Consider the following 24,179-nt stretch of genomic DNA (forward strand, 5'->3'; position numbering starts at 1 on the left):
AGACAGCACCCCTGGTGCCTGCTGAACCCTGCTTTGCCTTCTGCACCTGCTGTGCACCCAGTGAGGACTGAGGCAGAACAGAAGCTGGCCCAGTTCCCCAATGACTAGCACTGAGTACATCCCCAACTGTGGGCTTACCATGGATGCATAAACCCTTTGTCTCTAAGTCCCATTTACTCATTTGGCCTTACCAATGAAGCTGGAGCCTAACAGAGGTATTCATGCACTAGCTGATAGACCAAATCGTTGGCTATAGGAGTAATCCTGCCTGGATCCTGATACAAAGGGTAATGATCCCAAATTTGTTCCCCTGCTATGACACAGCAATGCCTTGCTTTCTGCCCAGGGTTTGCTGCAGGGAAGAGAAAGAACTGCCAGCAAACCGTTAAGGCCTGAGCAGCAGCACAGCCAGAGCTGGGGTTAGGAAGGAAAGATACTCAAATCAGTGTCTGCATGCTGAGAAGCTGGCAGCCCCACTGCAATCACTACCACCAAACTGGCACTGGAGCCACCAATGGGAAGCTTGGTGCTGTTTCCTTTCTGCCTTATCTTACGGAAAGTAGCAAATGAGGAACAAAACTTCTCATACACTCCAAATGCTAAACAATCTGGCTCAGAGCTAATGCATTCCTATTGCTGGGCATCCCCATGCCTGAGCCATATGCTATCCATGGCTCCAGCTCAAGGATCACAGCTCCCATCTCCTACAACACCCAGCTCTGGGATCTAAATGAGGTTCACCCACCTGCCCCCCCTGACAAAACCTCTCTACAGCTTGGCAGTGGGGAAGGATTTCAAACTTTGTCCAAATATCCCTCTCTTCTATCAATTTATTTACTTCCTGTCAGCTCAGCTGAGTGTGCTTGAAAACTTTGACCTCGGTCTGGGAAAAAAAAAACCCAAACCAACAAAACAAACATTACAGTGTCAAGGTACCGCGGAGTGTTTCTCAAGCACGTACATGCTATCAGATGCAGCCTTTCCCCCCATGCTGTACAAGTCTACAAAGTATCAGGAACGCATTTCAAAGTCTCCCAGCAGCTTTACCAGATCTTTACAAGCGGGCTGCTCTGTAAGTTGAACTGATTTGTGCAAATTTGTGCTTGTCACATCCTCAGATGGACTGCAGGTGCTGTGCACAGGGCTGGGGAATTCCCTGGTTTGTAGCATGGGTTAAATTTAGGTGCTCTGTGAGACACGCTGTTAACGCCAGTTTGCTTACCCAGGGGGCAAACCTATGAAGAAAATACCTATTGGGGATGTTAAAAAAAGGAGAAAAAAACAAATTAAAAAAACCCAACCCCCAGGAGCAGTCATTTAAGCGTGCTTTCACTGTTTCACATTTTTGAGTGGAGTAAAGTAGCAGAGAACAGAGGTGCTCGGTGTGTTTCTTTCATCTGCTGGTCTATCTCCCTTCTCCTCCTCTTCTTCTCCCTATTTTTGATGCTGCTATAAAGGTCAGTGTCATGCTTGTAGTTTTGGCAAAATCTCTATGGGTGTGACTCACAGGGCCCAGAGCAGACACAGGGCTGAGCAGCATCCCAGCCCCACACCTGCCTGACAGCTTCTGCAGGGGAAAACCAGCAGCTCCACCCCTCACAGATCCCAGCTAGGCTGTGGGAAAAGCCTCATCCACCACAAGGTCCCCATCTATGGTCTGTGTTGGGTAGATGAGCTCTGGGCTGAAGCATATAGAGTCATAGAACATCTCAAGTTGGAAGGGATCCTTAGGGATTGTTGAGTCTATCTCCTGGCTCCACACAGGGCCACCCAAAAATCAGGCCCTGGTGATGCTCCTCCTGCTCCCAGGCAGTGAGACATCACTGTGGTGGAAGAGTGGAGCTGGCTCTGGTGGGGAGAGCAGGGCAGAGAGCTTCCCATCCATCTTTGCTTTGCATCCCCATATTCCCTTGCTGGGTAAGCAGAGGCTGGTAGCTTCACCTTGAGTTTCTGTCTCTACTAACTTCTGCAGCACTTCCCTCCACATTGACTGACACTTTAAATATTTACAGCAGGGTTATCTATGGTGACAGGCAGGTTACATAAAGAGGAGAAAGAGAGCAGTGGTGAAGGGCAGCAGCAGCTTCCGGAGCTGTTGTTGTTTTGGTGCAGGTGCTGTTTCCACAGCCACCGCTTGTGAATAGGAGGGAGAAAGCAAACCCAAGCAGGTTCCTATTTCAGCACAGATGTTTCCTCTTCTTCTCCAGCATAGCCAGGAGGGCGAGAGCCCAGCTCAGCAGCCTGAGGAACTGCTGCTGTGCCACCTATGTATAATTCATCACCAGGTGAATAGAGGCTGCAACAGCTCAGTGCCAAGGTAACACGGCTAAAAAGAAAACCAATGCATCCATAAGCAAGCTGATGCACCTCAGGGTTAAACAACAGAGGTGCTTAGCGATGCTAAGGAGAGCAAGAGGGGTAGTTTGCCTTAGGAAGGTACGGGCAACCTAAGGGAAGTCAACAGTGAGAGTTAGCAATGAATCTGGGCTCTGCTGAGGCCTCACCCAAGTTTGCCAGGTTACAAGGCTTCCAGGTTACAAGGCTTCAGAAGGAGCACAAGCTCAGGGTTTGAATTCAGACACTGCACAGCAAAGGGGAAGTTATAATTTGGTGGCAGCCAGCATTGTCTGGGGGACAGGATATAGCAAAGCAATTTGAAGCCTGAAAGATTCCCACTGTCCCCGCAATCAACTTCCTTTTCAGGCTCAGCTTAACTGCTTAACCTAGGCTTGCACAAGGGCTCCGAATCCTTGGTCTTTTACTTCTGCTGTGCAGAAGCCCCATGCATCCTCAGCTGCTGTGTGAGACCTTTTCCTCCTTGCTAGTAGTGCTGCTTGAGAAGTGAAAGCAAAAAGCTGCACCTACTGCTTAATATAAGCAAGCAGTGGCCTTAGGAAGCATGGCCAGCTGTCTACAGGCATACGTGAGTCATATGGAAGGCTTTGATCCCTCTGCCCCCATTACTATCCCTCCTCCATGGTTGGGTAAGAGGAGGCAGATGAGGGCTGCAGGCTGTGAGATGGGATCAAAGAGCATGGTATATAGAACAAGTGTTTGTAGGGGGGGGTTTATAACTTGTTTGGATATTTTATAAGAAAAACAAAAAATCCAAACCCCAGCTGTGGCTATAGAGCAGTGGAAGGAGAGGGACTTCCAGCTTACCTTGTTGGGAAGAAGCAGCCTGAGTCCTAAGGCACATGCAGCTGCATGGGGAACACGCAGCACCACAAGGCTCACTGAGGGCAGCCCATTGCGAACAGCCCAGCGCTGTGTATTGCAGAAGAGAAGGAATGATAGCTTTCAGCAAGAGATTGATTTTTATTGAGGACACCAGGAGTCCTGTGTGCTGCTAACTGGCCTGAGGAATGACAACAGCAGTAGACTTGACAATGACAGCCAGAACTCGCAGTGGAGACTGTCTCTGTGGAGGGTGATGTACTAAAGAACCCCTATATACATATCTTCAAATCTCTTCCCACCACCAGTAAGTGGATATGTTTGCAGGTGCAGCTGCATGGTAAGCATATCACCACTAAACTTGAAACAGCTTGAACAGGGCTGGTGACTGCCAGGAGAGAGCTGGGTGATGCTCCACAGCGCTTTGCACTCAATATTGACTCCAAAGCCTCTAACAAAGCTCTGCTTGTACCAGTGGAGAGGGACAAGAAGCCCTGGCTCTTCCTCCCTCAATGCCATTCTTTCCAATACAAAACATCTGCAACCGTGTTCAAACGCTAACCAGGTCTGGAGAGATACTGCAGGCTGTAATGCTGTTTTCACACATGCGGCAGTCCACATGCAGGGCCTGGAACTGTCCTGAACATCAGCATGGGGTTTTCCTCTTTCATCTCGATGAGGTCATCTCCGGAAGCTGAGACAATCTCACCAGCCACTTACTGTTCTCAACAGGTAAAAGCCACAATGAAGGAGGGAGGTGAAAGCTGCTCTAAGAGATATTTTCCATTGCTGTAGCTCAGCAGATTTTCCAGCAGGAACTAAATCTATTGCTGTGATGGTTTTCAGCTTAGAAGTGGTTCTGCCTCCTTGCAATGAGGGCAAAGCACACCAGGAAGCCATCATTTCAGCTCGCCTGAGATGTTCAGCTGGCTGAGGCTTTTCAAATTCCTCCTTATTGTTGATAAGGAGGAGAGAAGAGGAAGTGGACATTGTGTTTTACGTGGCTGGAGATCAGTCCATTTCTCCTTAATTTAAACACAAGCCCCATATGTTCAATATCAAAGTCCTTTTGTATTTCACAGCAGCATGGTAGGTTAGAGAAGCCAGAAAGAGACAGGATGGAGGCAGTGTGTTGAAGGAGTCCATGTGAAATCAGTGCAGCATCCAGAAGGCTGATCTAATCCTAAGAATTTCAAAAACTCAAAAAAGGGAGATGCAGAGGGATGTGTCCTTATCCTGCTGGGCTGTTTCAAAACTCACACACTGCTTTCTGATTTTTTTTTTTTCTTTCTTAATTTATACCAAGAATTCCAGCAACAGTTTGATAGAGAAAAAAAAAAAAAAAAAAAAAAGGTAGTGGTGGCTGGGTGCTGACATGCTCCGGGGTGGTCTAAAACCTGAAACCCAGGAGGCAACAATGAACACTGTCCCAGGTAGGAGAGCAAAGCTCCCTGTTTTTCAATACCACACCCAGCATACACATATTTACCAAGATCTGTCCCATGCTGCAGTCCGAAGCTCTTGCCCTAGAGAAGTCACATCTTTTGGGGTCACAGGTCACAGGAAACTTCTCATGTGACAGCGCAGAAGTTTGGTTTAATGCTATGATTTTGGATGGGCATTCTTCTGGTTAAGTCCTAGGGGGCTGTGTGTATTCTCCTTGTGCTACACACCATCCTTCTCTCAAGGAGGAAACCTGCATCTCCAAGCCCAGGTGCGTCTCAGTCCTCATCCATTCTCAGTGAAGATTGAGGACTGCTGTTCTGCAGAGTTCCACCCAGATGGTGCAGCTTGGAAATGCACACAGGTGAGCAATACAACGCCTTTCCAGAGGTTTGGTGGAGGACTCCAGGCATCGACCTACACTGAGAGCTGGGTCTGCCTGGTATGGAAGCCTGGGAGACAGGCTTCTACCTTCCTTGCAAGGTGTATTTGCCTTTCCGATCCAAGTTGTCGCTGAAGTGGATGGAGAACCAGTTGAAAGAAGTCAGAACCATCCCATAAACCTGAAAGGAAATAGACAAGATGGGCAAACAATTAAATGCTGAATGGAGAGGATGCTCCAGCTGTGCGAATAAGTGAGCCTAAGTGTTGCCTGCTGGTTCCATTGGCACTTCTGAATTTGTTACATATGAAAGTGTCAGACTGTTCTTGAGAGAGCTCTTTTCCACTAAAAGAGTAAATATCAATTCCAACATGGGATAGAAGAAAAAAAGAAAAACTCACTTGGTGAAAGCATCTGATTGGAATTAGCACAGCACGGCTCAAGCTCGATCCTAAAAATATCTAAAAAGCGAGAAGAAGCCAGGAAACTCAGACTTCAAACTCCTTCCTCAAAACGACCCTCCATGCAAACAAACTCATAATAGCCCTTTGTGTACATAACAGAGAGAGAAAAAAAAAAATCCTCATGCATTGTTTGGAATAACCTAAAAAACAACAAAAAATAAGCCCCCAACACACGCACAGCGCAAGCGCAGAAGGCAGCACGCTTCCTTTGTACCGCGCTTTTCTGACGAGTACACGGTGCTGCATCTGATCACGTCTCAGGATTTGCACAGGCAGCTTATCAAAGTGAGGATGTTGCAGGAGGTGTAAGAAGGGCTGCAACAACATGCTCTGTGTTGGCCTCATTGTGCAAATCGGTGGGGACACGTCTGCCACAGGGATGGGGACATCAGAGCCGTGGTCCCAGCTGGCTCACTTTGCTCCGCATCCTGCTGTCACAATGGCCACTCTCATGGTGGGATTTCCTTTAGTGCACACTTCAAAGGCTTTCCTGCATTATCTAGCTATAACATCAAGTCGTGGGGGAAAACGTGTTATAATACAAGCACACAAATAGAAAAATAAAAAACACTCCACTTCAGTGTGGATATAGCTTAAGCAAAATTTCTCCTACACCAAAGGATAATTAGAAAGCAACACCAGATATTCATATATGACTTTCCATTATGCATCAGCTATACATCCTGAGGATTTTCTGAGCAAGAGCTCAGCAGTGCTAATATCCAATAAAGCCTTAATGCTAAAGCTCTGTGTGCATGTACGTAATTCCATGTAAGTAGAAATGTACCTATAACATTGCCTGATAGCTTTCCTAGCTTACTACTAGCAATATGAAACACGCACACACACAAAGCGATCCTCTGGGTTTTCTTGAGAAGTCTTCTAATCTTCATTGTGTTAAAGTGGATCCAAATCCCTAAATACATGCTGGTCAGGAGAACTTTCCCCATCTTAAGAGCAGCATAGAGATACCACAGAAGATAAAACCTATTTATTTTCTAATTTCTGTGGTGGAGGCCATCACCATTGATTTTTTCAGTGCTCATGTTCAAAACCCCCAATCCCCCATGTACTTGGGACTTATTTAGGATACAAGTCCCCTGTGGGGCCAGGAGCACACAGGAACAGGCACAGCTACCGTGAAGCCGATGGTGATGCCCAGGAGTGTGGAGACAAAGCCCATGTGCTTCTTCAGAAAGCCATGCATCTCTTGTAGGCAATCCTGAAAGGAGAGAGACACCTCTTGCAGTGTGGCAGCAGCTCAGGCGGGAAGACAAACACCTGCAGTATATTTTCTGTTACTACAATATGTTTATGATTTTCTTACTAGGATGCATTTCAGTCTGCAGAGGATGTGTGTACACACAGCTAGTGTGTTCATATACAGTGTTATTTTCTTCCTCTGGGAAATGGAGGGGGTGATGTGAAAAGACTGGAAAGCAGAGCATATCATAATGCTGTGTGTTCCCCAAAGACGCTAACAACTCAGCATTGAACGTACCACCAGCATTACTATATATTAGCATTAAGCACTCTGGCAAACCCACTGAAATCCAGTGGCGATAGCCAAGAGTCATTTCAAGAATGCACAAAACCTGCCCTTGACTTTGTAGAACAAGGTAAAAGGGCTTATGGCCCCACAGAATCAGCACGTGAGTGAATGCATTGCAGCAACCAAAAGCTGTGGTTCCCTCCAACCAAGTGCAAACCATTAGTGAGGCTGACCAAAGCCACAGTGCCCAGGGCTGCTTTACTCTTTCTTCCTGCTATTTGAGCTGAGGTCTACTTTACTTTGGTGCTGAATTTTCCAGGAGGCAGCTGGAAACCATGGGTTAATGCATACTGGTGCATCAAAAGGTTGTGTTACTGCTTATCATAGAATCATCATATCATTAAGGTTGGAGAAGACCTCTAAGATCATCTAGTCCAACCATTCACCTACCACTAGTAGCGCCCAATAAACAATGTCGCTCAATACCACATCTCCACAGTTCCTGAATACCTCTAGGCACAGTGACTCCCCCACCTTCATGGGCAGCCTGTAAAAATGCCTCATCGCTCTTTCTGAGAAGAAATTTTTCTTAATATAAAACTTGAACCTCCTCTGGCACAATTTCCTCCATCAAGACACAACAGCAATATTTCCACATAGCTGTCTGTAGCAACACCATTTGTTTTTCCTAGGGACAACTCACGTTCTGAAGCTAATTTTGTTATTCCAGTGGGGAAAAAGCATACAAGAGATTTACTCAGACTATGAAGTCTATGTTACAACTTCAGTAACAGCACACACAGTTTAATACTGGAGGGCTCTTCAGTGCTTCATTGGCATTTTGCAACTAAGTATAAAGTCTGCTTGATGAAACTACTGCTGGACAACATAATCCTGCTTTATAAGTTTCTCATTTAAATTTTTAATACCTGCTTAATGCCCTTGGGAAAAGGAATTACAGTCATCGTGTGCTCTTTCAACATTTGCTGTTAGCAGAACACGTGTTAAGCCTTAGAGACCAGAGCCACGTGACAAATTCAATAGTGTTTTTCCATCAGACCCACGTCTGTGTTATCACACAACCTCCACACATGCAGAAGATGAGGAGGCTGGAGAAAAGCAACAGAGAAGCAACTTACCCGTCCAGCAGTCCGCTCTGTGCCAGGATGGCACATCTTGTGCTCGACAGCATCTGTGTCTCCAAGAGGGGAGTGCTTCCCACAGCACAGGAACTGCAAGAGAGGGCAGGGTGGTAAACGGGGCTGTGAGGAGCAAAGCAGGCAGGCAAAAGGTACTCGCAGTGATGGAAGCTAAACACACAACACTAGACAAGGATTATTTCACCATCAATTATAGTGGCTAAACTAAGCAGGTGCCTACCATGCTGTGCATCCCAGGTCATTGAGTTTGCAAGACAGCTAGCAACTTTACATCATTGCAAGAGCTCACATTATCACAGAATCATCTGAGTTGGAAGGGACCCTTAGAGGTCATCTGGTCCAACTCCCCTGCAATGAACAGGGACACCTACAACTAGATCAGGTGCACAGAGCCCTCTATTCTTTGCTAGCAACAGGCTCAAAGGTAGACAGAAGTAATCAAACTAAGTAGCTCTGTTGGATTATATAGAATTCTCACCCTCTCTATACTTGACTGAAGATGCTAGGAAGGTGTATATGGCTGCTCTCATGCTACATACGGACTTAGCAAAAGGCTGGTTCCAGAGGAAAACAGTACTATAGCACTGGCAAAGCAGAGCCTGTTGGAATCAGTGGTCAGATGCTCCAGAAAAAGGCTTCTGTGAAGTCTGGAAGATAACTTACTATTTCATGGATGAGAGTCAGCTCGTGCCTCTTGGAGCTAGAGCCATTCCTTCTCACCTCCTCATACACGAGGTCGTACACATCCAGCATACTGTCCTCCACCTGCAACAGAGGCAAACATCTGTACAGTGCACCAAGATGAGCACAGCAGCTGCTCAATTGGCTTTCGGCTGAAGCTTTTGGCCAGTTTTAGATGTACTGTCAAAGAAATACAGAAACATAAGTGCCTGTGACATATGTGCCTCCATGTCCCTCCCTGTCCTGCCAGGGAGAGGTGACAACATCATCTTGTTCTGAAAAGAGATTATAAAGACAAGTCTCTGCCATCTTGCCAAAACATAAAGGTGAAAGCACCTCTGGTGGACAGCAATGATGGAAGAGTTCCTCTGAATTAAGCCCAAAAAATAACGGAGTGACTCAGTGGTGAATCAGATCCTAAATATTTACTAAAACTATGAGAACTTGCAGCTTGACAAATCCCAGCCAACTCCTGCTCAGCTTTCAATGGAAAAATATGACAATTGCTTTTAGCGCCAGGAAAAAAAAAAAAAAAAAAAAAAAATATTCATTTCTTCCTTTCATTTCCCCTTGCTTCCCTGCCCATATTGATCTGAATGGGCTGAAGGCAACACTTGGCTCTCAGAGCAGAGGATCGATCCACAGGACAGAGAGAATGGGGTGGAACGAGGGCTCCTGGAGCAAGGCCACCTCTCAGCACTCCAATGTGGATGTGCATACCATCCTCCCTCTAGGAAAAACTTAAACCCCAATAAAAAGCAAAACATTCAAACTTTCCTAACTTCAGGTGTGCCATAAAGCAGCTTCCTAGCAGCAGCAATTAAGTAAATTAATTCAGTAAAAAAAGCTTACTTCCACTGAAGAATTGAATTAAGAATAATGAAAAAAGGCATAATTTTTCATCCTACTCTTATGGTGTTGTTACTTTTATACCCCTCATTACTCACAGTCCTTCCAGTACCTGAAACAGCCTGCAGGAAACTGGGGAAGAACTGAACCTGAAAGGCAGAGTAATGATGGGGCAAGGATAACGGCTTTAAACTAAGAGAGAGGAGTCTTAGGTTAGATATAGAGACAAAATCCTTTATTCAGAGGGTGGTGAGGCACCAGCTGCCCAGATAAACTGTGGATGCCCCATCCCTGGAAGCACTTAAGGCTGTGAGCAGCCTGATCTGGTGGAAGGAAGATCATACAAGGTCCCTTCCAACCCAAACCATCCTATGACTCAAAATATTCTGCTGCAAATAGCATATGCTCCATGCTGCATTGTAAGTACAGTGAGCAGTGCAGCTGCACGCAGTACTTCACTGAACTCAATCAGACAAAAACCATTTCCAAAGAGATTTCTTATTTTAGATGTCCTGCAGTGACACCACATCAAGCCTTTTGACTGAGGCCGTTAGAAGAAAGGCAGGTGATGGAAAAGGTTGAGTGAATGAGATTCCCACAACAAACCCATAGCAGAAATGTTTTCCAACCATAGGAATCAGCAAGGGAAGAGCCACAGGCAGGCACCGCTTCACAGCCTTCTCAACCACAGCCATGGTGATATCAGTGAGGAGAAAATAATCTCCAGACACATCATGGCTATTGAAGACTTCGATTACACAGTGTTCCTAAGCTTACTTCTGAGCTGTGTTCTTCTTTAGGTACTGATTTTTCATTTTCCCAAGTAGCCTCCAAGAAGCAAAACCACAAAGGATTAAATGGAAATTATTTTATAGCAACGATTTCCTTTTAGAACATGCGTTTGGGCAAGCCCGAGAGTACAGTCTGCTGATGAGTCCTTCTCAGTTCTTCTATCCAGCAATTGCATCTAGCATTTGTTTCCTCTGAATACACAATTCAGATTGCAGTAATGCACCAAACATCCAACAACAAAGCCTGCTTTCTTCTTCTTTTTTTTTTTCCTCTTTTCAAATAAGGAGCAAATTGACTGTAATTTCTCCACATCATCTTGATTAGTTTTGCCAGAATTATTTGATTTTGGAGGGGAAAGTAGCTGCCTTAAGACAACGTGGCAGTTGGTTTTCACAGATTACTGCAGAGAGCTTTCTAGTTTAAGTATTGCAATAGTAGGTGTCAAGTCCTAAATCCCCATATTTATCATTGCTGTTTCCTTCCATGCAGGGGACCATGCCAAAGAGCATAGGAGGTATAACAGGAGGACAGCCAAAGGCTGCTGTAATAAGTCACCCTATAATAGAATGGCTTGGATTGAAAGGGACCTCAAGGATCATCAAGCTGCAACCCCCACTCTACATGCAGGGCCACCAACCTCCCCATTTAATACTAGACCAGGTTGCCCAGGACCCCATCCAACCTGCCCTAGACCACCTCTAGGGATGGGCCATCCACAACCTCTCTGGGCAACCTGTTCCAGCACCTCACCACTCTCTCTGTAAAGAACTTCCCCCTGACATCCAAACTAAATCTTCCCTCCTTGACCATCTCACCAACTTGCCTGCCCAAGATGGGGTTATGTTTGTGCTCAGAGCTCAGCCATCGCATACAGCAGCCTCTACCCAGACCAAAATGGCACACAGCCTCATGCATGTCTAATGATGGGAAAAAATAAAACCTGAAAGTGTCAGGCAAAGTCACCTGACGGGTTCATGACACTGCCTTATTTGTGACGGTGTTTATTTTGTTCACACAAATTCATCCCTCAACTTACCTGCGAGCAGGAACACAGAATAGTGAAGAGAGTACTTCACTGCTTCACTTCAAATTGCCATAAATTCCTATCACACACTCAATTTTCATTCTGCCACCCCAAAATAATTCGTTTTTCTTGCAGCAGGTGTTGGAGAAAAAAAAAAATAATTAATCAGGGTGCTTTCTCTCCCAATTAGGCAACCGGATGCTTTTTGAGTGGTTATGCTGATACTGTTCATAAAGCCCTTTAAGAAAGCCACAGCTGTGCCTCATCCCTTAATAACTCAGCAGCTACATAACCAGCAGAGACAGCTAGAGAAAAGAAAGCCTGTCTGGACTTCCCCTACAGAGGTCCTATACTTCCATCCCCCATTTTCACCACTCTGGTCACATGAGTTCACCTCTTCCTGATGAAGCACTGACGACTTACCGCATGATTCAAAGATGCTTACAATGAACGCTGTGACCTGTTGCTGGTGGAGGTCAGTGGCTCAATGTCTGGATGGAGATTGGTGACAAGTGCTATACCCTCAGGGGTCAATCCATGCAGAACCTCCCCTACGAGGACAGGCTGAGAGCTAGGCTGGAAAAGAGAAGGCTCTAGGGAAACCTGAGAGCAGCCTTTCATTATCTAAAGGAGGTACTGAAAGAAAGAAGGGGACACTCTTTGGCAGGATCTGTTGCTACAGGACAATGGGAAATGGTCTAAAACTGAAAGAGAAGTTTAGACCAAATATAAGGAAGAAGTTTTTTACAGTAAGGGCACTGAGGCACAGGCTGTCCAGAGATATGGTGGAAGCCCCATTCCTGGAGATGTTCAAGGTCAGGCTGAACATGGCTTTGAGCACCAGATCTAGTGTAGGTGTCCCCGTTCATTGCAGGGGAGTTGGACCAGTTAGCCTTTAATGGTCCCTTCCTACACAAAAGATTCTATGATTCTAGGAGTATTTCTGCACAAAGATATCCCTTGGAAGGAAAATGCACTTCTAGTGCTCATCTGTTAGAAAACAAACAAACAAAGCAATGAGAGCTGAGGATGGAGCATCAGCTGGGCTTGAGAAAAATCTCCAGGTTAAGTGTTAAGAAGGTCACACCTTAGAGTAATTCTTTTCCCAGAAGAAGCTTGGCAAAATATTCCAACTCTAAATTAGTCAAATAATTGCTCTCTCCCGTGTCTGTCTGCATTCCTTAATGAAACATTCATTTAGGGGTGATAGAGATAGGTTTGCAGATGCAACTAATGGAAAATCACTGAGATTGATGCTGCTGACATCAAGCAACTTAATAGAGCAGCATTTTTCACTTAGAGTAAAAGAATGAAGGAATTTTGAGACTGTTTATTACGCTCTATATCCTCTATACTCCCTAAAGAAGCAGAATTTATGATTTCAGGAAGGCACTCAGTCTGTCTAAACCACTCATGTTCTTTCCTATCTGTTCACTGCTGCTGAGAGGGCTGCACTTGGTGTCAGTAAGGCAGTGTTTTAAGATGTGAAACTGGAATAAAGTGGTTGTCACTCTCTACACCATTCCTTGTTCCAGTATGAAAACCCAGTCATTGCAAGTTGGAGCTTTATGCTTCCCTAACAGCATTTCAGCTCCCTTCCTCGCCCCCGCATCGGGCTTCCTCCAGCCCAGAGCTCACAGCTGCAGAAACACAGCCAGCATGCAAAGCAGAGCAGAGCAGCTCGGAGCTCCCGCCTCCAGATGGGTGACATCAGGAGATGCTGCTCCCCTCGGATGCTGGAGGTCACTGGAGACTGCTGATGGAGTAAGAGCAGGGAGACCCAAATGAATCCTACAGGCTAAGTGGTTTTCATCTGATATGTATATGTATGTGTGTGTACCTTATATTATATATACATATATATGTGTATATATACACACACACACACACACACACACACACACACACACACAATACAAATATTTATTTAAATAACTCATGCACTTTCCCCCTCTTACCAGTTTCGGGACAGCAAGAGTCTTTCTTGTTCATCACTGACAGCACATGCAAATAGAGGGGGAAAGAAAAGCTGCTGTGAAACCATAAAGCCCACAGCGGCAACACTTTGCTAAGCCATTTCTCTCCAATTCCAGCACCTTCTGCTGCTGTAAATGGTTTGTACAAGGAGCTGATGAAAATGCTGACCTGCTTCACTGCTCCCCTCCCATCTCAGCACTGCTTTCCCGAAACACAGATGCAGGCAGAGCTCCTCCAGGGGCAGAGCCCAGCTCAGAGCAGCAGCACTGGCAGCCAAAGTGTTCAGCAGCTGCCAGCTCTGAGGTGGGTGACTCACTGCTTTCCAGAGCAGAGGCACAGTTCTGCTTCTGTGGGGGGGAATGCTGCCTGGAGGCAGGGGAGCACCAAACCACACCAATCTCCAGTGCACGAGCTTGCACCCTGCCTGCCAAGCAGGTCAGATATATGCATTTAAGTACGTACACAGATGCACACAGAATCATTTGAGTGGGAAGGGACACCTGGCCCAACTCCCCTGCAATGAAAAGGGACACCTACAGCTCAGTCAGACTGCTCAGCGCTGTGTCTGGCCTGACCTTGAATGTCTCCTTTCAGCTGCTGTTAAGCAAACCTCATTTCTCATCTCCATACCCCAAACCAACAGCAAAAGTTCGGCAGAAGTCTGGCTGGCTGGCTGCTACACCAAAGGTTTCTTTCTCTTTAATTCTCCATACCTGATATTACACCTCTTGTCATAGATACCAGTCTCAGTGTGCTGAGGTCTCCTGTTTCTTTGTTATCTTTTTTTTATAGCTAAGTATTTCAGTTGACAATATTTTGCAACAGAATTGCTGAACCACAATGCTGGCAAGGGCACTCACGGCTGCCACCACTCAGATCCAACCATTTATGAACCTCTCAGTTGTGTGGTCAAGCCATCTCTCACCTGCAGCATGTGAAATGGCATCATTCAAGACTGCTTCATCATAGAAAAACACCAAAACTGCTTTCAGATTGGAAAAAAAAAAAAAAAAAAAAAAAAAAAAAAAAAAAAGGAAAGTTGCATCACCAACAGATCTGATTCCAGGTGAGCACCATCACCCACAGAATCATTTGAGTTGGAAGAGACCTTTGAAGGCCATCTGGTCCAACTCCCCTGCAATGAACAAGGACACCTACACTAGATCAGATGCTCAGAGCCCCATCCAACCTGACCTTGGGTGTCTCCAGGGACAGAACACCCACCACCTCTCTGGGCAACAAGCACCAAGGTCATGTGAACCTGGAAGCATCATCCCATACTGGGGCAATGGGGACCACTGACTGGTGCTGCTGGAGGCAGCAGCTGCAGCTCTGCAGCGAGAAAAGCAGAAAAGGGGCCACGGGTTCAGAGCTGGGGCAGCAATAAATAATGAAGCATGAGTGGCTCAGCAGTACGTCAGACAAAGGGGCGTACTGTCTCCTACGTGATGGGAACACAAACATGGGAGAGTTGCATGATATTTAGGGAAGGGGGGGAGGGGCTTTCCCTTCCCTTTTCATTTTTTTCTTTTTTTTTTTTTTTTCCCATATTTCTGAGAAAGGAAAAACTCAGTGCTTACTTTAGAGCAGTTGTGCCTGGTAGCGTGAATAACACCAGGACCAAGGAAGACATCAGACTATTTCTGTCGTTTTAACAGCCAAATCCCCACTTTTTGCAAAGGCCCTTGAAAGACCTCTGCAAGTGGCTGCAATTGTATCACAGCCCTGCTGCATCAAAAAGGAACCAGCCAGTGTGCTCTGATTCCGGTTTCATAAAGTACTGAACCCACCTCCAGCTTGCATTTAAGTCCCATTAAAATCACTGTGATATAAGCTTGTATTTAAGCATTGCAGTAGGTGGGGCCAACATCTTGTACTGGACTCTATAGAAGCTAGCCCCAGCATAAAGCAAAGCAAAGCCAAGCAAGCCCTACATCCAAAGGGCATGGGAAAATCAGGTGTGCACATCAGAAGAGTGGGCAGATACCCAACAGATGCACACTGACAGCCTAAGCAGGATGAAGGGGGCATGGAGCAGCAGCTCAAATCATCACCTGCTGTGAGGCTTTGGGTACGTCAGCAGTTCCTCTTTTTATTTTTCCTGGCATTCATGGCAAAGGGAACTATTCCTCCAGTCCAACCCAGGAGAAGCTTGGCACCACCACTGCACCATTGCTTGGCTTCAAGTGTCTCCCAGCATCAGGAGGTAAATCATAATTTACTTGCTTTTAAGCTAACGTTTACTTTCTATCAAATCTGTGTAATTAAGAGGCACCTTCTGATGCAGAACAGCCTTCAGCAGTTCTATTTCTGCTGATTCACCCTCCCATCCCAGTGGGCTCACGAGGCTGCTGGGAGCATTCCCTACACTGCTGCAGAGAAAAACCAAAATGTGACACAGCAGATCCCTGAGCCTTTCCCTCAGCAAAACCCAGAGACGAGCCCCCCAAATCTGTTTTGCATTTGTTACCAGGAATACCCAATGCCCTTCTCAGCTATAATAGAGCACTCAGAAAGCTCAGGAATCATAGAATGGTTTGAGTTGAAAGGGATCCTTAAAGGCCATCTGGTCCAACTTCCCTGCAATAAACAGGGACACTTACACTAGATCAGGTGCTCAGAGCCCCATCCAACCTGACCTTGAATGTCTCCAGAGACAGAGCTCCTACCATCTCTCTGCGCAACCTGTGCCAGTACCTCACCATCCTCATTGTAAAGCATTTTTTTTCTTATATCCAATCTAAACCTCCCCTGTTCTAGTTTGAGACCATTTCCAGCTCTTCCCTCCAGCCTCTGCAGGCAGGTTTCTCCAGCAGCAGTTCATGTGCGAAGAGAGAAGGAGAGCTGGCAGGTCTGCAGGAGGAGGCAGCCGCCCAGTGAGCTGTGCCAGCTATGGCATAAACCTACATCCTTCTCCAGGTCCCAGCTGCACCAGGCTGTGCAGGGCAGTGGTTTACGGGAAAGGAGTTGCCTTCAAAATAACTTCTTTCTTGGAAAAGAAGACTCAGCTCCTTGGCTTCAAGAACCAAGACTTCCTAACGTGGCTGGAAACCATCAGAAAACCCCATCCTGTTGGTGGTTGTCACAGCTGTTCAAAGTGAGGTCATCTTTGCTACCCTTCTTCACGTGTCATTCTCTCATTGGCTGTCACTGGTGCCACTCCTCTAACAGATTAGTGGCACTCTCCCACCAGGAGACAGCAAAAGGAGTTTGTCAGCAGGCTAATTGCTGCTGATCACCGCTGATCTCATAGAACTCAAGTTGCATTGCCAGAGAGACAGGTGGAGAATCTGAGGTGTTACTCTTAGTTATCCTTCCCCCATTTTGTCCACCATTCTCTCTGCAGAACCCCCCAGACAAGCATGCACTGGGAAGGAGTAAGTTTTTTCTCAACGTTAACTTCTCTGAATTTATGCAGACAGATGGACACAAAGAAGATGGTACAGAAGAGGGCATAAAACCCAGTTATTGGCCACGTGGACAGACCCATAGAGCGAGGGATAATCACAATACTGAGTGGAGGATTCAGACTTCCAGGGTAAAGCACAATAAATCTCAGATTCCTGTTTTTCACATGTCTGGTAGAAGTTGTTTTACAAAGACTGGTGACATCGAGTCTGTCTAGGATGCAGGTAACTTGAAAGTAAAAAAGACATGACAGATCTCTGAAAGGACAGGAGCTACAGGAAGTCAGAAGAACAGCAGAGATTGGAAAAGGAGAAACATTCATGTTTTGTTTACAGTGTCCAAGTCTGAGAAAATGGACTATTTACAGACAAGTTGTCTTTTTCTCCTGTCCTGCATAGCTTCTCTGTAAGAAGCAATGTAAACAACTGGTCTCTAAAGAAGCCAAAGGCAAGCAGGGCACCTTGCTTTCTGCTGCCAAAATCATTCTTCAGCTGAACATGGGACTTTTCCATTGCAGATGATTTTCAGTAAGAAGGGGTTGCTCTATAAAGGGAATTCAGGTGTTTTTTAATCAAGAGGATTAACACACAGCAAGAATCTACTGCGGTTTTGTGGGCAAGGAAACCGGGATTGGGACACACTCGTATCTGCATTCCTTCCTTGCTGGAGAGACAAGTTTTTTCAAGCAAAACCAGATTTCTAAGCATTTTGTAAGTGATACTCCTAATTAAATCTTTCCTCATTTCCAGCTCCTGTCTTAGTTTTCATCTTTGCAAAAAGAGAAACCCAGGAGGATCTCCAACAGCATTTTAATTTTTCTGTTGTCAGAAACACTGCTGGCTTTCCTTATCTGGAAAGTAGACGCTGAACAAAAAACTCTCATCTTGCCTAGGAAAAACTATTTCTGTTTTGTTTCAGACAGTACCAAAAACCAAGTACTGAAAGTAACCGTAACATGTGGAAGCACTTATGGACAAAGCACTTGAAAAAAAACCAAACAGCTAGATAAAGATTTGAAGCAAAAACGCTACTGGACCATCCATATCCACCCCATGTTTGCAAAGTAGCTGGACAAACTGATAGAGGGGGAAAAAAAAAAAATGTGCCAAGGGAATCACTGGCAAAGGGCAAGAAACAAGCGGTCAGCCCTAAGCCACAAAGCGTTAGCATGGGGAAAGCTAAGTTGTAAACACAGCTCCTGGGTGGTTGCCCTGGAAGTCAGCAGAGCTAGAGGTGGCCACAACCCACTGCAGCCTTTGAGCAGAGGCTCCCAGCTGACATTACCCAGAACTGGAGTTGATGCTACGCAGCATTTCAGAAAATCATAACTTCAAGAGTCAAGCAGCTTCATTTTTCAAAAGCAACCTCCCAAAACCACTTAAAGCAAGTCTCATATCTTGTCTTACCTGGACATTTGCCCTGTTCAAAGGTTTGTACAGCAAACATTCCATGTTCCCCTCTCCCTCTAGATACCCCACAGGGAAAAGCTGCCCTTCTCTTGCAAAGGATGGATGTAACACAACATGCAGCCTATAGACCTTGATGAGGGTGGCTTAATTACCACCAGCTGCCCCTTTTAGGGTAGAAATCACTGCAAAACCTGTGAAGAAAGACTCCTGGCATCTCCTGCAAAGAGTGCTTACCTCCGTGCTGTGCATGTATCTCCAGCAGAGAGCTGGTATCATCCCACAGAAGGCCAGAGCAAAGCAGAAAAATGCCTGGGAAGAAAGAGAAAACTACCATCAGTTACAATAGGGGGAAAAAACATCCTTTTGAAAACGCCCTAGGAACATATTTAGTATGCTCACACGAGCAAGTCTGGTTAAAGCTAGAGCAGAGCATCACTGTCTCTTGGTGTGCCCTGTACTGCTGTTAGTTGTCAGGAGTGGGATGTGCGTTGTGATTCTCCATCAGGAACCAGTGATTACAATGTGGCTATTTAAAGTGATTGACCAAAAAAGCACTCAGCTTCCTATGGGATGATTAACCTACATCTTCCCAAGGAATTTCATTCACTTAACTAAGGGTTTCATGGTGGGGAAAAACTGCCTGGATAGTCCAAATATGCATACAACAGGCAGATGGAGAGCAGCCAGTGTTGGGGAAGGAGCTGGGCTTCTCCTGACCCATGTCTCAGCACAAGCCACGCTGTGTCGTTCAGACAAAAGGATGACAGAAATATAACCAAGGCCACCAAGTGATCCTGGAGAGCCCACACAATGCAGCAGTGACACAGGAGGAGGCCGGACTCTGTCCTCCTCCCCAGGCATAGAGCTGGAAGTCAGGCATGCTGTCATGTTATTTGAACAAATCTAATCTCAAACAAAACCTGGAGCTGATGTAAACACTGAGTGTCTGTTGTGACAGCTGGGCCAAGGGCTCTGATAACACACACACACACACACACACACAGAAAAGTGGCTGTAAAATATTTGAAGACTAATTGGAGGTGTTTAAGAACCACAGAGATGTGGCACTGAGGGACGTGGTCAGTGGGTATGGTGGGGATGGGTTGGTGGTTGGACTGCATGATCTTAGAGGTCTTCTCCAGCCTTAATGATTCCACGACTCTCTGAGCACTCCCCATATATGATTCCCTTTGCAAGTTTTTCCATGTTTCCTCTTCCAAAATGGAGTTATGTAGCAGAGCAGAGTCACCCATCTGATCATAGCTTATTCTATTTTTTCTCCCTATGAGTATTCCAATAGTATGACTTGGCTGAAACCTCTTAAAAATTAAATCACAGAATCACAGAATGGCCAGGGTTGGAAGGGACCTCAAGAATCATGAATCTTTAACCCCCCTGCCACATGCAGGGCCACCAACCTCCCCATTTAATACCAGACCAGGCAGCCCAGGGCCCCATCCAACCTGGCTTTGAACAAATAAATCACAAAAGTTTATCAAATTCAAGCTTCAGGGAATAAAGAAGAGTAACTTTCGCTTTAGAGGTGTGGTTTTTCAGAAAAAGAAAAAAGAAAGGAAAATAAAAAAGAAAGAAGCCCCAAAAACCTCCACATACTGCAAGAAAGGAAAATGTGTTGCATCAAATCCTGGAAATGAAACCAAAAATGTCAGCAAGATGAATAATCAAACTGTTCCTCACTGGAACCAGCCCTTGCATTCTGCTGCCTCTTTGCATGAACCCCTTAACAAACCACATAGGAAAGTCAACACTTCTACCTGATTTTAGATGAAAATCGGGCTTGAAAAACCAGAAAATTAAGGCAGGTTGAAAAACCTCACTGACAGCAATGGGAAATTGCTCCCATGTGAACCTAGACAGCATTGATGTGTCGCCACTGTGTTTCTCCCGCTGGCTCTCTCATCCTTCCAGCACTTGCACCATCACTGTCTGTGGCTCAGCTCCACCCCATCCCTCCAGTGTGTGCTCTCCCTTCTGCCTGCGGCTCTGGGAGCAGGGAGAGGCCCCTCGGGAGCCCACAGCCGGTGCAAAGCAATTACATGGCTCCCAGAGCATCTCATAAATGAATTATGGGCTGTACTCTCTTCTTGCCAGCCAAAAGGCTTTTGGAAGCGCAACTTTGTAATTACATTAGAAGGCATTTGGAGGAAAAAAAAAATAAGGCAAAATAGGAAAGAAAGAAAGAAAGAAAGAAAGAAAGAAAGAAAGAAAGAAAGAAAGAAAGAAAGAAAGAAAGAAAGAAAGAAAGAAAGAAAGAAAGAAAGAAAGAAAGAAAGAAAGAAAGAAAGAAAGAAAGAAAGAGAGAAAGAGAGAAAGAGAGAAAGAGAGAAAGAGAGAAAGAGAGAAAGAAAGAAAGAAAGAAAGAAAGAAAGAAAGAAAGAAAGAAAGAAAGAAAGAAAGAAAGAAAGAAAGAAAGAAAGAAAGAAAGAAAGAAAGAAAGAAAGAAAGAAAGAAAGAAAGAAATGAAAGGGCTGTGCACAGCTTGCATGCAAAATGCAGAGGGGCTCCTGGAGGAGGAGGAGGACAGAGCTTCCCCACCCCATCATCATCCTCAGCCATCAGTCCTTCTTCTGCCCATGACCTCACTCCCAGCCTTTCTGTGTGGCAAACATGAGCTGCAGCTCGTCTGAAGGAGGAACCAACCTCAGCTCTGCCTGCTCCTGGGAGCTCTGGCACACAGATGCCTTGCAGCACTGTGAGGAGATGAATTCACAGCTAAAGCAAGATGCAGAGAGTGCTGCTGGGTTGTCAAGGACCCTTGCAGCACTTGCCTACAATCACACACCTGGGGACAGTAAAGCAAACAGCCTGTGCTATGTGCTGGCACATTTTGCCTGCTCTCTCCCTGCTGGACAGTAGTCATTGCAAGGATAAACAGACAAGCTCCTTCTGTATGAGCAGCTCTAGCAAAATTGCCCTTTTCCTTCCTCTTCCTCCCCTACAATAGTGACACGTCCTTCAGGGGCCGTGAGATCTGCAGGATATTTACATTCAGCACTGCACCACGTATCACCAGACAAAACTGCAGCTGGAGGAGAGTCAATAAAGCTGTCACTGCTCTTCTTGTTTAAGAGGAGCTTGGGGGATAATAGACCAGGATTTTGGAACACGATATTTTATCCTTCAGATCTCATTACTCAACAGCAACCAGAACTGCTGGATGCACATAGTGATAGGATGAGGGGGGGGTGGTTTTAGACTAAAAGAGAGATTTAGGTGAGATGCCAGAACGGAATTCTTTACTCAGAAGGCAGTGAGGCCCTGGCACAGCTGCCCAGAGAGCTGTGGGTGCCCCATCCCTGGAGGGGCTCAAGGCCAGGTTGGATGGATCGCTGGGCCTGAGCTGGTGGGGGGCAGCCCTGCCTAGGGCAGGGGGCTGAAGCTGAGTGGGCTTTAAAGGTCCCTTCCAACCCGAGCCATTCTGTACGATTCCACCGCCGGGCAGCGTGCGGTTCCCTGCGCCGAGCCCCGAGCTCCCCCCAGCGGCCGAACGCGGCGGCACCGGGCCGGGCTGCACGAGGAGGTGGGGGTAGAGAGGTGGCGGGACGTTGGGCGGTCATGGTACGCACCGTTGCCGTGAGGCACCGCGACTCTCGCACCGTGGCGACCGCGCTCAGCAGGGCTGCGAGGATCAGGGTCATGCTGAGGAAGACGCCGACGTAGAAAGCTGGAAGGAAGACAGAAAGAAGTGAGTTTGGGGGAGATGGTATCAAAAGAGTTGAGGAACTGGAATGGTTTGCGAGTGATCCATCGTCTCCCACCTGTTCTGCAGTTGGGGGCTGCAGCACAGCCAGGCTCCCCGAGCTGGCCCGTATCTCACTGCCTCATTGCCAGGCAGCATGCTGCCTGCTGCAGATGCCCTACTGGGGCTCTCTGCACAGCTATCTCCTGCAGCACTCACCACTGGCTTCCTCCCAGCAGCACAGGGCATGGCTGGGCCGAGCTATGCAGCCCAGGCTACAAGCTGGGCTAGGAACAATGAGGAGATGCTACATGCGTCTGAATCCAATAGAAAACAATTGGTCACGGATGATGGTGACGTGTTGCAGTGAGCAGTGGGTTTGACAGTTTTAGCCTCAGAGCATCTTCCCTGCCCAGCCATTGTGTTCTCCAAAGGTGTGCCATACCTGCGTGGTGGATGTCCCGGTAGGAGCTGCTCTCGGGAGCGATGTTGCTGATGATAGAGAAGTGAAGCCCATAGCGGGTGACTGTGCTCAGTGTAGCAATGGACAGCCCCAGCAGCTGGAAGGGAAGGTTGGCATCAAGGGAGTTACAAGGCATCAAGATCCCACTGAGTGGCACACAGCCTCAGTGTCCAACAGCATGCGTGTGCCCCCAGATGCAATTAAAAGGACAAATTCTGGACACACACTAAACTGATCGTTTCTGAGACTAAGTACTTCTGAACTGAAGCAATATCTGCTTACAAATAATCAAATTTATGGCACCTTCAGATCCTTCATGCTGTGCCTTACTGCCTATCTCAACCCACACCCAGCAAAATGTGATGTGAAACCCCAGTTAGCTCAGATTGTTGAGGAACAGCAGTCCCAATGAGCCCCCAAGGCAGCAACACTGCACTCCTGGCTGTGTTGCAGCTGCTCCTCTCAGCACGTTGGGTAGCAGTCCTCCTGTGCCTCCCCAGGTTACTTGCAAGCATTAGCTTTTAATTATACTCTTCCTAAGCCACCAACTCTTTTTGAACTAAACACAGAAGATTATTATTATTATTATTTTTAAGATTGGAAGTTTCCATGAGCTGCATGGGCGACAAGTCTGCCCAGCTCAGAAGTGTCCAGGAAAAGCATTCCCAATGTCTTTATTTTCCCATCAGCAGTGTGGTTTCTCCTGAACTCCCCTGAGACATCAGGAAGCTCCCATTAGATTTGCCTCAGAAGCTGCTAGAAATGCGCACCAGGACTGCTCTTGCTTTGCAGACAGATCCCAACCCCACTCACCCCAACCTCATGGTTACCACAACCCCATCAGAGCGAACGCCATCAGCCACGCTCCCATCAGAGCTCTGTGTTTCCACACACTCAGCCATCCCACTACTGGTGCCCACCCTCCTAGAAACAAACACAATGACACCAGGACTCTTGTTTAGACCCCCAAACACAGAAGCAAACACCTTTCATTGCTGACAACCACCCGTTCAGCCTTCCTTTCTCCTTCAGGCTGCGAAGTGGCGGTGGCAGAGCAGTAGCCCCAGCAAACCAGAAGTCTATTAGCTCGGGGAGCAGTTCTGGTGGCTGGCGATAACCACGCAGCACTATGATAACTCCAGCAGCTCACTCTGCTCGCCGTTCCACGCCCCAAAAAACAGAACGTGGGAAAGCTGCCCTTCTCCGAGCGCTTAAAGCAGCCATATTCCTCCTCACCCTAATTTTTCAGAGACCTCTCCCCTCCCCCCCCCAAAGCCACATGCTTACCATGACACAGAGGCTGGCAGCCACCAGCTGGCACTTGGTGCTCCTCATCCCGTGCCTCAGCCCCGTGGCCCTGTCCCTGTGGGGCTGCCCGTTGGTCACCCCAGCTCCTGATAAGGCACCAGAGGAGGCACAGCCACAGTGGGGCCTCTCAGGAAGTGCAGTTCCTCCTCCTCCTCCTGCCCTGCGTTAACTCCTGCCCCAAGCAACAGGCTCCCCACAGTGTTTTGGAAACTTTTCAAGCAAGAGCCAGTGTCAAAATACCCAGTTTTCTCCCCATACACGCACATACATTGTCCCTCCCTCCTTTCTCCTCACCCTGATCCCCTCCCACCGTGAATCCACAGCTGTGAGAGGGGGCTACGAGAATGGCTGTGAGCCAGTGCTTAGCTCTGAGTGGGGGCTATTGAGCTGGTGGGAGGTGAGGTGGGCTTGAGATGCTGCTTCTCCCAGTCCTTGGTGCTTGGGGTGCTC

At 46.8% G+C, this 24,179-nt stretch overlaps 1 protein-coding gene across 1 annotated transcript; it reads right to left on the bottom strand.

Moving 5' to 3' along the window:
- Positions 1-5,087: 5,087 nt before the first annotated feature.
- Positions 5,088-23,756, bottom strand: TSPAN32 (tetraspanin 32; the record flags this gene model as incomplete). Its single annotated transcript, XM_079536715.1, has 8 exons — positions 5,088-5,183; positions 6,605-6,688; positions 8,098-8,190; positions 8,782-8,883; positions 18,493-18,567; positions 21,846-21,943; positions 22,404-22,518; positions 23,709-23,756. 8 exons carry the CDS (start codon positions 23,754-23,756, stop codon positions 5,088-5,090), a joined length of 711 nt encoding a protein of 236 aa, XP_079392841.1.
- Between the last annotated feature and the right edge of the window lie 423 nt (positions 23,757-24,179).

This window comes from Tetrao urogallus, assembly GCF_951394365.1.
Source record: "Tetrao urogallus genome assembly, chromosome: 6".
In the NCBI taxonomy this organism is placed as follows: Eukaryota; Metazoa; Chordata; class Aves; order Galliformes; family Phasianidae; genus Tetrao; species Tetrao urogallus.